The 14,768-nt window shown below is 38.9% G+C and overlaps 1 protein-coding gene across 1 annotated transcript in view; it reads left to right on the forward strand.

The window, feature by feature from the left end:
- CDC123 (cell division cycle 123) overlaps positions 1-14,768 on the forward strand; it is a 35,580-nt gene that overhangs the window by 3,035 nt on the left and 17,777 nt on the right. Inside the window, exons 3-8 of the mRNA XM_031615764.2 lie at positions 719-773; positions 2,011-2,043; positions 4,963-5,058; positions 5,768-5,874; positions 12,168-12,216; positions 13,973-14,048. Of these exons, the coding sequence (XP_031471624.1) occupies positions 719-773; positions 2,011-2,043; positions 4,963-5,058; positions 5,768-5,874; positions 12,168-12,216; positions 13,973-14,048 (416 nt within the window). The remainder of the gene's footprint in view (positions 1-718; positions 774-2,010; positions 2,044-4,962; positions 5,059-5,767; positions 5,875-12,167; positions 12,217-13,972; positions 14,049-14,768) is intronic.

Genomic DNA, 14,768 nt, shown 5'->3' on the forward strand with positions numbered 1-14,768 from the left:
AGCTGCAGAAATTTGAACTTAACCTGATTGCTATGCTGATTTGCCACCTTCTTGTTCTTCTTCTGCCTTAAAGACCACTCAGTCATATGGGCTAAAAAAATCTCCAAAAATCACTTCAAATTTCAAGGGAATATTTGCACTCAAGTGCTTTCTCCCAGAGCTGCTAGTGTGTACAACAGCACATCTCATCTGTGTAGAAAAAGGAACTTCCCAGGAGGAAGCTAATGACTGTGTAACCACTTCAAGTAGGATCTTCTGTGAGCGAAGTGTGAGGGTGTTTTGTTTTCAGAACCAACAGTCTATGGGTCAGCATTTGGAACTCAAATTGTTATTTTTATGTTTTTTTTTCTTGAAAAGGAGTGTGAAGGCAAAGCATAACTTAAGTTGATCTTTTAAAAAACAAGTTAGTGGTACTGCATGAGTACAGAAAAGATCAAAAAGAATGATTAATAGGGTGTGGAAAAGCTTGGGTTACGGTGTTTTCAGAACAGAAAGTGATTTCTTCATTGGAAAGAATCCAAGTGCTTTGGACAGGGTGCAAGTCCAATGTCGGGGTGTTTTGTCTCCAGTTTTCTTTGTTGGGGTTTTGAGGCTTAATCCTCTTAGGAAAGCATTCTGAGATCAACAGTTGGTAGTTGCTGTGGAATTATAATATATATGGTCAATTCAAACTCTAGTGCTCATTTGGTTTTTTTTCTTTGCTCATTTTTTGGCTTAGAGAAGATCCACCAACTCAAACCCCAGAGGGGAGTGATGATGCAGAGGAAATACAGGTCAGTAATACCTCAGCTTTGTTTTTCCTTTAGAGACTTGATGTTAACATGTAACCATTTCTGCGTGCTTTACAAGTGAAGATGGTACTTCACCAAAATGATAATCACATGATATTTGCCTTGGAAAAAGTTTACAAACATCATTATTTATTACTGTGACATGAAGAAAAGTTTGAAGTTTTTCTGTGCTCTATCACACGCTTTTTCTTGTTAATTACATTTCTAATAATGACTAGGGGATGCTGTGAGATAAAGGAACTGGAAAATATTGCTGTTTTATGCCATGAAAGATTAGGAGGAGTGTATTTAGAGGAGTTACGTCAAGAAATAATGAAAGTCCTTAAGGCTGTAATAACTCAGAGGTATTCCAGAATTAAAAAATGCTGGAAAGTCTTATAAAAGCAAGATGACAGAAAGTACAAAAGGGGTGAGAAAGAGGAATATAAGTGAGGACTAGTGGATTGTGGGTTTAATCACAGAATCATAGAATTGCTCAGGTTGGAAAAGACCTTAAAGATCATCGAGTCCAACCACAACCTAACCATACTACCCTAACTCTAACAACTAACTCATGTCCCTGAGCACTACATCCAAACCATTTTTAAACACATCCAGGGATGGTGACTCAACCACCTCCCTGGGGAGCCTATTGCAGTGCTTCACAACCCTTTCTGTAAAAGAAGTGTTTCCTGATATCCAACCTAAGTTTACCCTGGTGCAACTTAAGGCCATTTCCCCTCATCCTGTCACCTGTCAGCAGGGAGAAGAGACCAACCCCGCTCTCGCTGTAAGCACCTTTCAGGTGAGGAGAGCAATAAGGTCTCCCCTCAGCCTCCTTTTCCCCAGACTCAACAGCTTCACTTCCTTCAGTCTCTCTTTGTAGGGCATATTCTCCAAGCCCTGATAGAATGTGTGATAGAAGTGTGGGGGGCATAGACAAAATTTAGATAGGAAAGACTCCACAGTTTTGCAGACCAAATCTTGTACATGAATCGCAATCATCTTATATAGGTGTCATCTCTTATTTGTACTTCACAACAGAACTTTTCTTGAACACAGTTTTTCCTGTCTTAATTTATAACTGTAATAATTAGAGAACAGGTATATTGTTCTGAAGAAAAAGCAGGGCAATGATTTTTACATGTTGTAGGAAGCTGTATAGATTCTGATGTCCTCATAAGTTATAAATGATACCATGGGAAGCCATTGACCTTGGGTTTGTTCTTTTTCTTAACAGTGGTCAGATGATGAGAATACTGCAACACTTAAGGTAAGGTCCTCTAAAATCCCAGCATGGGTCTGTAAACAATATTCTTTCTGAGCCTTGTGATACAAGCCTGTGGTCAGTTACTGATGTCTGCTGTAGTTAACATTTTTCTGATCATTATCACTAGATGGCAGTGTAGGTGTTTGCAACCTTAAAAACGTTCTGCTGGCTTAATTTTATTTAACTAAAAATAAAGTGCTTCTTTTCTTCATTCCCAACAATCACATGCTTTTTAGAATATAGGAAATGAACTGAAGGATTAGTCTAAATATAGCTGCCTTTTATTTTCACTGCTTTGAATATCTTCCAATTACTTAATTGAACTGAATGCAGAAGATCCCTGCAGCTCAGTTTTCACAGAACTTCTCTTATACCTTTGCCATTATTTCCTCCCCAGTACCTTGCTTTCTATTGCCTGGTTTTCCCCTTTTTGTTGTTTTAATGCTCTCTTTGTGCTGTGCCCAGCTTAGAATCAGAATCATAGAATCATTAAGGTTGGAACCTTACACAACACAATATGAAAATACATCCTAAGATGTATTATATTTACTGGAAGGGTATAGGCCAAGTGATTTCAGTTTAGCCAGGTAAGGAACTGTGTACTGTGTGTGGATTTCAGCTCTGTAACTCCAGTTTTACTGGGACTGGCTGGGATGTAGTTTGTTGTCTTCAGAGCTGCCCATATGGTGCTGTGCTTTGGATTTGTCTGAAACAGGATTTATAACACACAAACATGTTGAGTGTTGTTGAGCAGTCCTTGCATAGCATCAAGACTTTCTCTTTTCTGACTGTGTCCTCGTTTTTGTCTCCAATCCCAGCCTAATTGCTGGGAAGCATAGAGAAAGGGACAGAGCCAGGACAGCTGACCTAAGCTGTCCTAAGGGATATTCCATACCACAGAATATCTTACTTAGCAGCAAAACAGGTAGAGGAAGAAGAGAACTTCAAGCTTACAGGGTGGCTTTTGTTCAGAGACTGGCTGGGCTTTGTCTTTCATCAACCTTGCAGCTTTGAAAATGTTTGATTATGGGTGTGGGTTGTGCCCATGGCTATTTCCAACAGAAATACACCAAAAAAATCGAAAGTAGAAATTCACAATGTGCCGTGTACTTTCTTGTAAATCTGGGGGAGGTGATCAGACTGAAGGCACCATGATAAATATGCTTTCTCTGTGTGCAAACTAAGGGCTGTTCTGAGGATAAAGAGTGAATGGTAGTAGTCTCCTGTGCTTCCATGTAATGCATGTTACCACTCTGGCAGTGATGAAGAGAACGAAGAAACAGCCTGTCTAGAAAGCACAAAACTGGGAGCTGCACCTGGGGTTACTGCAGAACACAGGAATGGATCAAGCAGCAGTGTGGAAGCTGAATAGGGAGACAATAGGAACTGTGATGTATAAAGAAAAGTAGGGGAGGCTGGAGACTGTTCTGCAGCCTAGGGCACACTGTTTTCCTAATAGCAGTAGAAATGCTAAGTCATGGCCTGATACAGCAACTGAACAACTGGTGGGAAGGCAGAGTAACCCAGGGAGCTCAGGTGCAAGCAATGCACTTGAGTGACTGGAAGGGGTGGAGCCAGGATCTACCTCTTCCCAGAACTCATTAAAAGGATGGCAATGGAGGTGGGGGCATCTCTTGCTGGAGATCCCTGCCTACCTGAGGCCTTCCAAATGTAAGCAGCTCTTTTCCTTCATTTCTGTATCTGTGGCTGCTACGTTTGGGCTTGTTCTCATTTGCTGTAACCAAAGGCTGCCACCCTGCTATTATCATCCCATTATAGCATTACACTAATGGTAAATCCTGGGTTATGATTGGTTTCCCATCTGCTTTTATTGTCAGAGAGCTATAAGGTGGATTGTGACTATATTTCTGTTCGGTGCCCCACCTGAGTCACGAGATAGAAATTGCTTCCCTTGCCCCTCCTGTATTCTGAAGAAGAATTAGAACATAGGATGTCAAATGTAAAAATGTCAAACATCCAGAATTTGGCCAGTGTTAGAATTTAACTTATTTATGCTGCCTTAAAGCTCTTCTTTTGTGTAATGTTTTTTCGCTTGTATTCATCAAATGAGACGATAGCAATGTTTTCTCAGTGAGTTTTTATATGTACTGACATTACGTATGTGGTATGGCTCCTGGCTTCCATCAGAACAAGAGGAGGTTAGAATGCAGTGCATGAAGAGTTTTACCTCTTACTGAAATGCTTTTTTTCTTTTTTCTTCCTTAAAGGTGACTGAAGCTCTAAAAATGAAATAGAATAAGTGCTTATTTCAGTTTTTCAAGTGTGGTTTCCCACAGAGATTGAATGAAAGCTCAGTTTAGGTTGCTGTACTTCTTACTTTTTTTGATTTATTTAAAGCGTGTGCACTCTGTGAGGGGCTGCAGGATGGATGTACAAGAATGTATAAAGTTTTTATGGTCACTTATATGGCTGTGAGGGCTTTGTTTTAGAGCTCAGTTGGCTTTAACCTAGGAGTTACCTTTGGGTTATGTTTGCAGATGTAGGTAGGAATAGTGTTGGCTTTAGACCTGTACATCTTTAAAATGTCTGAAACACATACAAATACTTTCCTATTATTTTAAAGGTCAGCAGTCAGTAGTTTTTTTTTTTGTTGTTGTTTTTTACTGTTCCACATTAAGAGTGGAGCTTATGGCTTTTTGGCCTTTTTTCTCCTATCTTATGCTTACAGTTATTGCAATATTCTTTCTAAGTCAAAGTTTTCTGTTCCAATGTGTATCCTCACAGTGTGTCCTGATTTTGATGCAAGTTGGCTTGTATTACTAAGCTACTTTAAAGACTTTATTTGAAATGTTTCTAGAAACACTTTATAAAACCAAAAGTTAAGTGAGCTGTCACTCACGTTCTGCATTAACTACATTTATTATTATTTTTTTCCTTGTCTTGCTCTTGTTCCTTCTTCAGGCACCAGAGTTTCCAGAGTTTACAGCTAAAGTTGAAGAAGCCATAAGTTCCTTGGGTGGCAGTGTTTTTCCTAAGCTGAACTGGAGTGCTCCAAGGGTAAGAATGCTGACTCCTAAAACTTGTAACAGATGCTATCACACAGAATTTTTTGATTTATCTTAATGCATTGGAAAATAGAGCAGACTAGTGAGCCTGATAAGGAAGGGAGTGATAAATGACATCAGTTAAGTTTGATACAGCAAATTGCTCTGGTGAATTAGAGCTCAGTGGTGTGTTGTTTGGTGAGCCTGATGCAAGATAGCACAGTCTGTCTTATATAACATCTAGTTGTCTTTGCTCTAGGTAACAGTGTGGTGGCCATACTCTCCTCATTCAGGATATCAGTTGAAAACCTTACGTGGGATAAAAAGAAAAATAATCATTTTTCCTTTTTTAAAAAAGCGATAAATTTCCCTCTAGTTCTTTTTAGACATTCTAACTACACCTTAAGAATGGATGCCCCTAAGTGATTTTGTATTATATTCTCAAGGGAAATTAGTGCTCAAGCATTCCAGGAAAGTGCTTGGAAGTGAGGCAACACATTTTTTGAATAGATTTGGTCTACTTTCAGCAGATTATTCATAAGAGACGTAACTATTCTATGTTAACAGCTGACGAAACTTTCCTCAAAATCCAAAAATCACTTTCTGTATGTGTGTCAACTGTTGCATAATGTTTAGTTCTGATAGATCAATAGCTTGCATTACTCTCTGCTAGAAAAGCTACGTTTTTGGATAATCCTCTTTTTTTTTTTTTTCCTGTGTAGGATGCTTACTGGATTGCAATGAATAGCTCTCTGAAATGTAAAGCTCTAAGTGACATTTTCCTCCTCTTCAAAAGTTCAGACTTCATTACTCGTGACCTTACTCAGCCGTAAGTAGATTTCTAGCAGCCTTATCTAGTAAAACAAAAACAAAAAAAAACCCAAAAAACAAACAAACAAAAAACCAAAACCCTAACCCACAGAGGGTAGTTCTTCAGTACCTTGGAAAGATGTTCTTTACTGAAGAGTAGCAATAAGTATTTGAGAAAAAGATTCGTGTTCTGTATAAAAGTTGTTAATCAAGTAAATCTGAAGTACAGTAAGTAGTTGTTCTTTGAAACGTTCTCCCGTCTTTCTTCCTCTTTTTCTCCCTGCACCACACAAAAATAAATACCAGGACCAGTTTACTGCAGGGAGTTGTGAGGCAAATTATCGTCAGTGTTACTTACCATAAGTGAGTAATTTCTTGTAAACTGGAGTTGTTTACCTAATTTCAGTGAGCAAGAGAGAAGTAGGCTCCATTTTCTTCTCATACTTTATTTGCTTAATTTTGATACATAAATGAGTGAAAAGCAAACCAGGAAGGCATACAGAAGTACAGCATGTAAAATCACACCATGAACTAAGGCCTTTTTTATTGAGCTGCTTTCTCAAGCAAGTGGTATTTTAATGTTTTGGGGTGATTTTCTTGGTTTTTTTTACTTTGTTGAGGCTTATCAAGCACAGTAGTCTTGTCTTATGTAGCTAATGACCTGGTGAGAATTGTACTGTCTAAAACATGAAACCATCTGTATTAATGCAGTCCAACTGCTGCCTTCCTTTTTGTTTCTGTAACTCTAATAGCACTCTTTTCCCCTGTGATCTGTTGGTGCATTTGAAATAATGAATAGGTAACAACATCCTCATCCTTATCTCTGCATTTATGGAGTGCTAGCAGTGCTGTCAGTCCAATTCTGATACTATGTTTTACGTTATATCTAACCTGTAACAGTATGAGGTGGAGAGGAGGAGAATGGGAAAAAGGGGAGATGATGTTGGAGTGGTAAGACAGTTAGAAAAGTGTGTTAGACTGGGAAAACAGTTGGAAGCACTGTGAATTTAAGGTTCTGGGATCACAGAGAATGAAAGTGCTAAAAGAGATGCCATCTGCAGTTCGGAGTTGAGTGCTTGGTGTTTCTCAGGTGCCTTACTAAGGAGCTTTTCTTCATGATTTCCACTGATGGGAGACCAGGCTGCTTGGCCTGGTAACCCTTGGAGCAAACTGTCCTAATGTGATCTTTTTTGTAACTTGTAGGGCTGGAAGTATCTCAGGGGTCTGAAAACATCTGTACACTTTGTATCAAGTCCTTTGTGAATACATGTGGGTTTTTCTGTATTCTACTGTCCTCATGCATAAAAAAAATTGAGCAAAAATAACCCCAACCTCCTTGGTGAATGCTTGCTTGGTTAACCCCATTCTAATGTTTGGGACACATCCAGTGTTCAAGAGGCGTCTGGACGAGGAGCTGTGAGATATGGTTTAGTAGCTTGTGGTAGCAGTGGCAGTGTGAAGATGGTTGGACTAGATGATCTTCTAGGTCGTTTCCAACCCTGTGATTCTATGATTCTATAAGTATTTAGAAAGCACTGTGCACTTTTGAAAGCTGTGGCAACTAAACTTGTGCATGCTTTTAGGTTATGCCTTTTATATGGGATTGCATTTGGTACATTTTCTTATAAGGTTTTTATCTCACATCAGGCCAGGTTAGTGCCTCAGCTGTTCACCTTGACCTTTGCAGACAGCACTGACTTACAGAGGAGGCAGTGAATGCATTCCTATATTGTGAAATTTCACAGCATAGGTGTTAACTTGAGCCATCAGTAATTTCACCTTAGATTCACACCAAACTAAAAGCAGTGCTGGCTGAGCAGCCTTTAGCAGGTATGTTCTCTTCTACTGATCCTGCTTGGGGAAAAGTAACCTCCAGCAGAAAAGCTTCTCAGATTGTCCTAGTTCAGTCCATTTGCACTCCTCTTCCAGAGTGCTAAAATGAGATGCACAGTTGGGTAATGCAACTCAGAGGGTGGTAGGTAAACCAACCTCATGATGTGTTTATCAGATTGTCATTTAATCCCAAGGTTAAGGTGAAGTTTCATTCAAGAAGCACTGTGTTTATTTCCCTTCCTATAAAGTCTGTGAATTTGAGTGGAAGGATGAACATCACATATGAAAGCACTTTGGTTTCTGTGTATCCTGTGAATAAGAAACAATTTAATCTGTGAATAAAGAACAAATTATTGTCCGGTCTGTGCATGATATATCTAAATTGCCAAGTTATTAATACAAAATGTCCCCATCCAAACACGGAAATAATTATTGCTGAGTTACAGAGGTAGGCTTAATTATGCTATTGATTAGCTGCCAGCTCTGCAGTCCTTAGCAAGCAGAAACTAGAAGTGAAGTTGGCATAAGAACCAAAGTGCTGAACGAACAAAAATTGAAAACATAATATATTTAAATCCTTGGAAGAGCTGATCAGAGTAAGGAGAAGGGATAGAAATGCTATGTTTCTACTTATTTCATTAATATTCAGGGTGTTCTAAAAGCTGCTTGGCCTACATAATTAACATTTTTTTTTTTATTTTTGTTTATTCTTTTTCCTGGTCAGTGGTGTTAACTTAAATACACTTTCTGGGTTGTGACACAGAGAAGACTTTACAATGGCAAGTTGGAGATCTGTTTCTTGATGTAGCATTGTCAGTGATGTGGGACTAAAATCACTTTCTCTGCATCTTTCCTCTCTTGTTTCTTGTCTGCTTCTCTGATATTGATCTATCTGTTGTTCAGGTCAGGGAAGTGCCCTAAATGCCCTTGCTGCAATTCTTAACTGTCTCCAGTTCTGAGAAAACTTGAGCTATGCAATACCTCAACACAAGCTATGAAAAATATGGACTTACTGCAGATACAGAGTGTGACTAGATAAGCTTTGACTATTTAAATGTTTGGATTTTCTCATCATGTTGGCGCTTGTTTGGTTTAAAAGCTCAGAATGAGTTAACTTTCCTCTTGGAACAGCCATAAGTTAGCAAAGACTTCAGAGCAACGTTCTCGTTAACGTAGTCATTGTTTCTGCTTCAAGTAAGCACTACATTCTACTTTGCTGAGTTCACAGGAAACTTGTGGGTGGTGTGATCCTTGACTTTCCAGTTTTTAATGTAGGCTTTCAAGAACTTCATGTTCTGGTTGTGTGACAGAAGAAATCCTTTTCTAACTGGGATTTCTGTGAAGTGATTAACACTCCTGTTTTGGACAGAAAGTGTACATAGCTTTCTTGCTAATTATTAGAACATTTGGGCTGCATTTTGTTGAAAGTAAATACCCCCCCCCCCCGCAACCCAGGGCTGCTATAAACAGTAGCAATAGTTTTAATGATAGGGTAATGCCCTTTCAAAGATAGGCTTGTTGTCACTAATAAGCAGAACGTAAACCTTAGAAATTTTGTTGAACTTGGGAGATGGATTCTATGATTCTGCAGTGTAGTGCTGAGCATTTCAGATCTGCAGATGTCACTGTTGGGATGTTGAACCTCACAGCATTTTTGTGGTTATTAAACAACCATCAGAAGAGATGAAATCAGATAGCTGAAGTTCAACCTTAGTCAAAAGTAACCTCATGCAAAAGCTATTCTTGGCAGGTATTGCCCTTTGGCCCAGGCAGGAGCAGGTGGAACCAACCAAACCTGGATGCTTGTGAAAGTGATCACTTATGAATAACGAAATGCCTGACTCAAAGAGAGTCAAATATGGCTCTGCTGACACTAAACTTCATTCATTCAACTAGGAAGTATTTTTAGTAAGAAGTTGTGAAGCTTTTTTTCCCTGATGTGGAGGGGTGACAGACTGTGTTCTCCTGATGGAACATAGGAGGCAGCATTGGCTCATGAAGAAGTGACTTGCAAAAAGGTACCCTGATTGCTAAGGACAGTACCTGTTGCTTAAGACTTGAATATAACATTTCAAGATAAACGGTTTTGCATGATGGGATATGAGGCCTTTTACACTTTCTTTTCTTGAGGTTTTACTCACATACCCATTTTTTCCCTAGGAATTTGCAGTGCAGGCAGTACAAGATTCTCTTTCGGTAGTGTCTGAATCTCCTATTTGCTTGTAGTCCTTAAGGCTGAATGTTTCTTGGTGTTAGAAATATATCTTTGACTTTTTTTTATTAAGGTTTTAAATTAAACTATGGGACATCAGCAGAACTGTCTGGTACAAAGTGATTCTTGCAGCTCTCATATTGATAATTGTTTATTCTGATGATAATCTCAGTTCATAGTTCTCTTAGCAGGATGGGTTCTGGAGATTTTACAAACCTTCTTAAATCATTTTTCTCAGTGCTGCATGCTGAACTGCATAGCAGCTTCATGTAGTGTGTGCTGTTGTCAGGTGTATGGATTTGGAGATTAACGTGCATTTGCTACTTAGAAAAAGACCTCTATCCTTCTCTTGTTGATATCTAAGTGTAAATCTGTAAACAAGCTGTTGACCACACTACAAGATCAATAAACAGTGGAGTTTAATTCCTTCGTGCTTATTAGTATTTAAAATGATAATTTTCAGATGTTTCAGAAAAGGAAGCGCAAAATCTTTCAATTCTGTGGTCCTCATGTCTCTCTGATGCTCCTCTGGTTACCTCCAAACCTGAAGAGGATGCAGGTGAAAGAAATTCTGCTTAGCCTTCTGCCTCTGATGTTGAAAAGGCTCTGTGTAATGGGTGAATTCAGCTGTCCAGACAGTTAATTCTGAAACAAGTTGCTAAAAAATACAAAAGAACAGAAGATATCTCGCTTCCCTTCCACCCATGTAGCCTCCACCCAAAATATGAGTGCTGAGCAAGGGGTGGTTTTGACTTTTTTATAAGGCTGTTTTTTTTGACAGCTGGAAAAGATTGCATCTAACTGAAATGGAGTGGATTACAGATACCCAATCTGAAATATGGATTTCTCTGAAAGATAATGCAGGTCTGAATGTGCAGGGACTGGGGGACACTGTGTGTTAGGCTTCAGCTGCCTTTTTACCTGTAGTTTATGGTTATTTTGGTGTGTGGGGAATATTTTCTTGAGCATGGTAAGCAGATATGATTGCAATGGGGAGAATTTTGAAGATGGCAAAACTGCAAGCTCTCAGGAGTGTTTGTATTGCCTTGACAGATCTTAAATTGCTGGGAATATAAACTGTAGCTGTTATCTGTATACGTAGGCTTACAGATGTGTGGTCTCCGATTTACTGTTGGAAAGCATGCTCTTCTCTGTGTGGTGAATATTAAAGCCTAAACTAAAAATTTATTTCTTCTGGCAGTGTACTGAGAAAGCTCTTAGGAGAGCCCTTAGCCTCTGATTGAAGGCCGGGCAGTGTGATGCTTTGCTTTCAAAGTGTAAAGGCATTGAGCAGCCACATCTTACAGTGCACTGCTTAGAGGAGAGATGTTAGACTTCTGGATTGCTTAAGTTCGGTGCCAAAGGGAGATAGGAGAAATGTGCTATTTAAGACTGTTGCACAGTAGTGACCCTTTGCACAGTTCTGCACATCAGAGTAGTTTGTTGCCAGTAAGGTCAGGAAGTGTGTTTGGATGGAAGATTTATTTTCTCTTGCAATAATTCCTGTAAGTTTCACAGGGAATTATCAAAACTTGATGTATAATAGCAAAAATGTATGTAGAAATTGTCTTGGATATAAATGTCTCTGTTCTTGGTAGTTCCTGGATGGTGGCACACAGTGAGCTGCTCACAAGGGACAAAACCTCGACATCTGCTTGCAGTTATGGAAGTGGTTTTGTTCATTTTCATTCTCAGGAGATTTCTAAGAGTATCTCTTAAGGCTCTTTAATTTAGCAAAGCACCATGCTGTGGAATCAATAGTGTTGAGCAGCACTGCTTTTCATCTGTTCATGGAAATGAAAGTAATCCTGAAGTGCTGCAAGGCACAGTGATGTGTCTCAGTTATCTGGTTTAGGAAGTTAATGTTAACAATTTCATCAAGTTTCATTGCAGCATATTTTCCCTAGTGCTCTTAATGTTCATTTTGTGCTTGAGTATCCAGTTATGCCTGCATATCAATATAGACAAAAGGAGCAGCACTGTTGATTTAAGCAAAAGACTCCACGTTGAATGAGCACTTGTTTTAGCCAAGTTCCTGTACAAATTTAGGCTTTTCCAAACTACGCTACATCAAAAAAAGGTGACTGTTTATAATTGTGGAAAGTAGTTGTTCTGTTTTGTCTCTGACACACTGAAATTGCTTGCTTTATCTGTCTTAGAGGTAATTTAGCTGTGGTTTTGGAATTAACATTTTTGGAGTAATTTTTCCTCACTGTGGCTGGAGTCTTATATCTAAAAGCATATTTTGATGCCTGTGACTTTTCCAGATTTATTCACTGTACTGATGACTCCCCTGATCCTTCCTTGAACTATGAGGTAAGACTTTCTGTATGATTTCTAGGTTAACTTAAGTGAATTACAGGTGGGCAGGCAGCCACTTGTGCTTGAGTATGTGCCCATAAATAATTTTTTGTTTGTTTTGTGTTGCTGGGGAAGCATGGTTAAGAACTTGAGGTCATTAGATATTCATTTAGTTGTGGGTCAGAGTCAAGCTGAAGTTCAGATGTGTGAAGCTTCCTTGCAGCTTTCTGTTATTGTCTGTCTGGTTTTGCCAGGAAGCTGAAGCTCAGTAGCTGAGAGTTGCATGTTCCCTACAACGTGTTTCTGGGGAACATCACGGCTGAGGTTACTAAGAGAAGCTAGCTGTAATGGCTGGGGTTTGTAGCTGATTACTAAGAACTGAAATGGTCTATATTATCTCATTAGATATGCTTTCTGCTGCATTAAAATATTTTGTTAGCAACTCAGATATTGCATTAAACAGTTCTCGTGGTGCTGTCAGTTTTATGATAGCATCTAGTTATGTCTCTAATAATTTTCATGTAAATACAGCTTTTTGTCATCATCCTTTGGGTTTAAAAGGGCTTTAGGAAAGTGCATAAGTACTTTTTTGAAGTGCTATCTTAATGGGCTTTAAAGATACAGAAGAGTTTTTCATATTTACTTTGTAGTTTGGAAGAATGCTTCAATTTAGGGAAAGCAGAGACTGTTGGAGATATGCTTTAATTAGTGGGCATTCTCTCTTGTTCATGATAGTAGTTTGGTTACTATTTTGTTCCTGTGTCCTTATTTTAACCAGTTTGTGCTTTCAGAGGCATCACAGAATTCTGCTTGGGTGTATACCACAGTAGAGCTTGATCTGGTTAAATTGAATTCTGTCCATCAGCTCTTCTGACTAGAGAGCAACTTTCTGCCAACTCCATGGCAGATTAATTGTGCCATGGTTTTCTGTTTTCTATGCTTTATCATTAACACAACTTAGAAGTTGTTTTATAAATAACTCCATGTTTAAATTCTCTGTGCTTAGAGCCAGGTAAGCTGTGAGATAAAATTGAGTTTGTGGTGTGCTGTCAAATGTGGTTGTGAAAACCTCAGTGGCTGGAGGCTGTTCCACCCCACTGAGAAGGCTGTTGAGATGCTGGTCTGTCCTCATGGTAAAAAAAATTTCTTCCTGTGACCAGTCTAAACTTTCTTCTTTCAACTTACAAATTCTCATCCTTCCATGAAGGACTTCATGACCATCTGATGTAGTCAGTGCTGGTGGCCTATTTGTGTGCAGTTACAGAGGGCTACATTCAGGGATCTTGAAATGTGGAACTCCAGATGTACATACTGACAACATAGCATGCACATGTAATTATGGAAAGAAGTGGCATTTATTAAATTATTTTCTGGACATCAGTGTTTAAATACATCGGCCTTCAGAAAAGGGGGCTCTAAATTGTGAAATTATTGCCTACTAGGATAATTTTTAATTTTGCATTCTCATCATGTATAAATTAATACTAAGTCAAATTCTTTTGAGTATTTCCTAAGATAATTGTATGAACTGATCTTGTGGGTGGCAGCCTTGCCCATGGCTGTGGGATCTTTAAGGTCCCTTCCAACCCAAGCCATTCCGTGTTTGTATGAACTGCAGGGTAGGATTGTTTTGTTATCTGTTATAAGAACTAACATCAGAGACTGTCTTACTATTGCAGCAAAACTGCTGAAAGATCTAGAAGATATCCCTGTTTAAATAAAAGAAGTTACCCTCTGAAACAATATTTTGTCATTTCTTTTCCCTTCATAGCTTGTTCTTCGCAAATGGTGTGAACTAATTCCTGGTGCAGAATTCAGATGCTTTGTCAAGGAAAACAAGCTGATAGGTGAGAATTATCTTAGAGACTAAATTATTAGATGAAGTTCTTAGAAGTTTCTCTGATTTCTTGAATTGGTGCTGAATCTGAACACACTTCTTCCTTATCCCACTCAATTTGGGAATTAATGTCTGTAGTCTTAACCGTGGCATGCCAGTTTTCCCTCTCCACAATCTTTGAAAGCCTGATGCCATAGTAAGCCAATTTCACAGTGGGAATATTCATGGTTCTAATTGTTAATTCAGAAACTTCACCCAAAGGCTGTTTTGTAAGGGTTTCCTTTATATTCAGGTGAGAATTTAAATCATACCTAACCTGCAGAACGAATTCAGAGGCAGTTGGTTGTTATGTTAATTAAATGTGACCACACTTGAATTTTAAGTTCAGAAAGTTGTGAAGGTCAGAATACATCCGCAGGTGTACCATTTGTCTGAATTCCAACTATATTTCATGCATTGCTCCAGATATATTGAGTAGTCTCCTGTGACAGGAGCCTAAACAACTACTGCACATACAGGTGCTTGAACTGAGGGGTTTAAATTCAGCTGGAGTATCACTCAGGAGTTTGAATTCCTTTTTGATGCGTGCTACTGTGGAATCTTTGAAAGGATGAACAGAAATGAAAACGGCACAGGATTGGACCACATAATAGTCCTTAACAAGAACCATTCTGTTTGAACTCTTCGAACAAGAAAGTGTTGTAGCAGTGATGTCGCAAAGCTTCCAGAA

The sequence above is a fragment of the Phasianus colchicus genome, chromosome 1 (assembly GCF_987193195.1).
Source record: "Phasianus colchicus chromosome 1, bPhaCol1.hap1.1, whole genome shotgun sequence".
NCBI lineage: Eukaryota > Metazoa > Chordata > Aves > Galliformes > Phasianidae > Phasianus > Phasianus colchicus.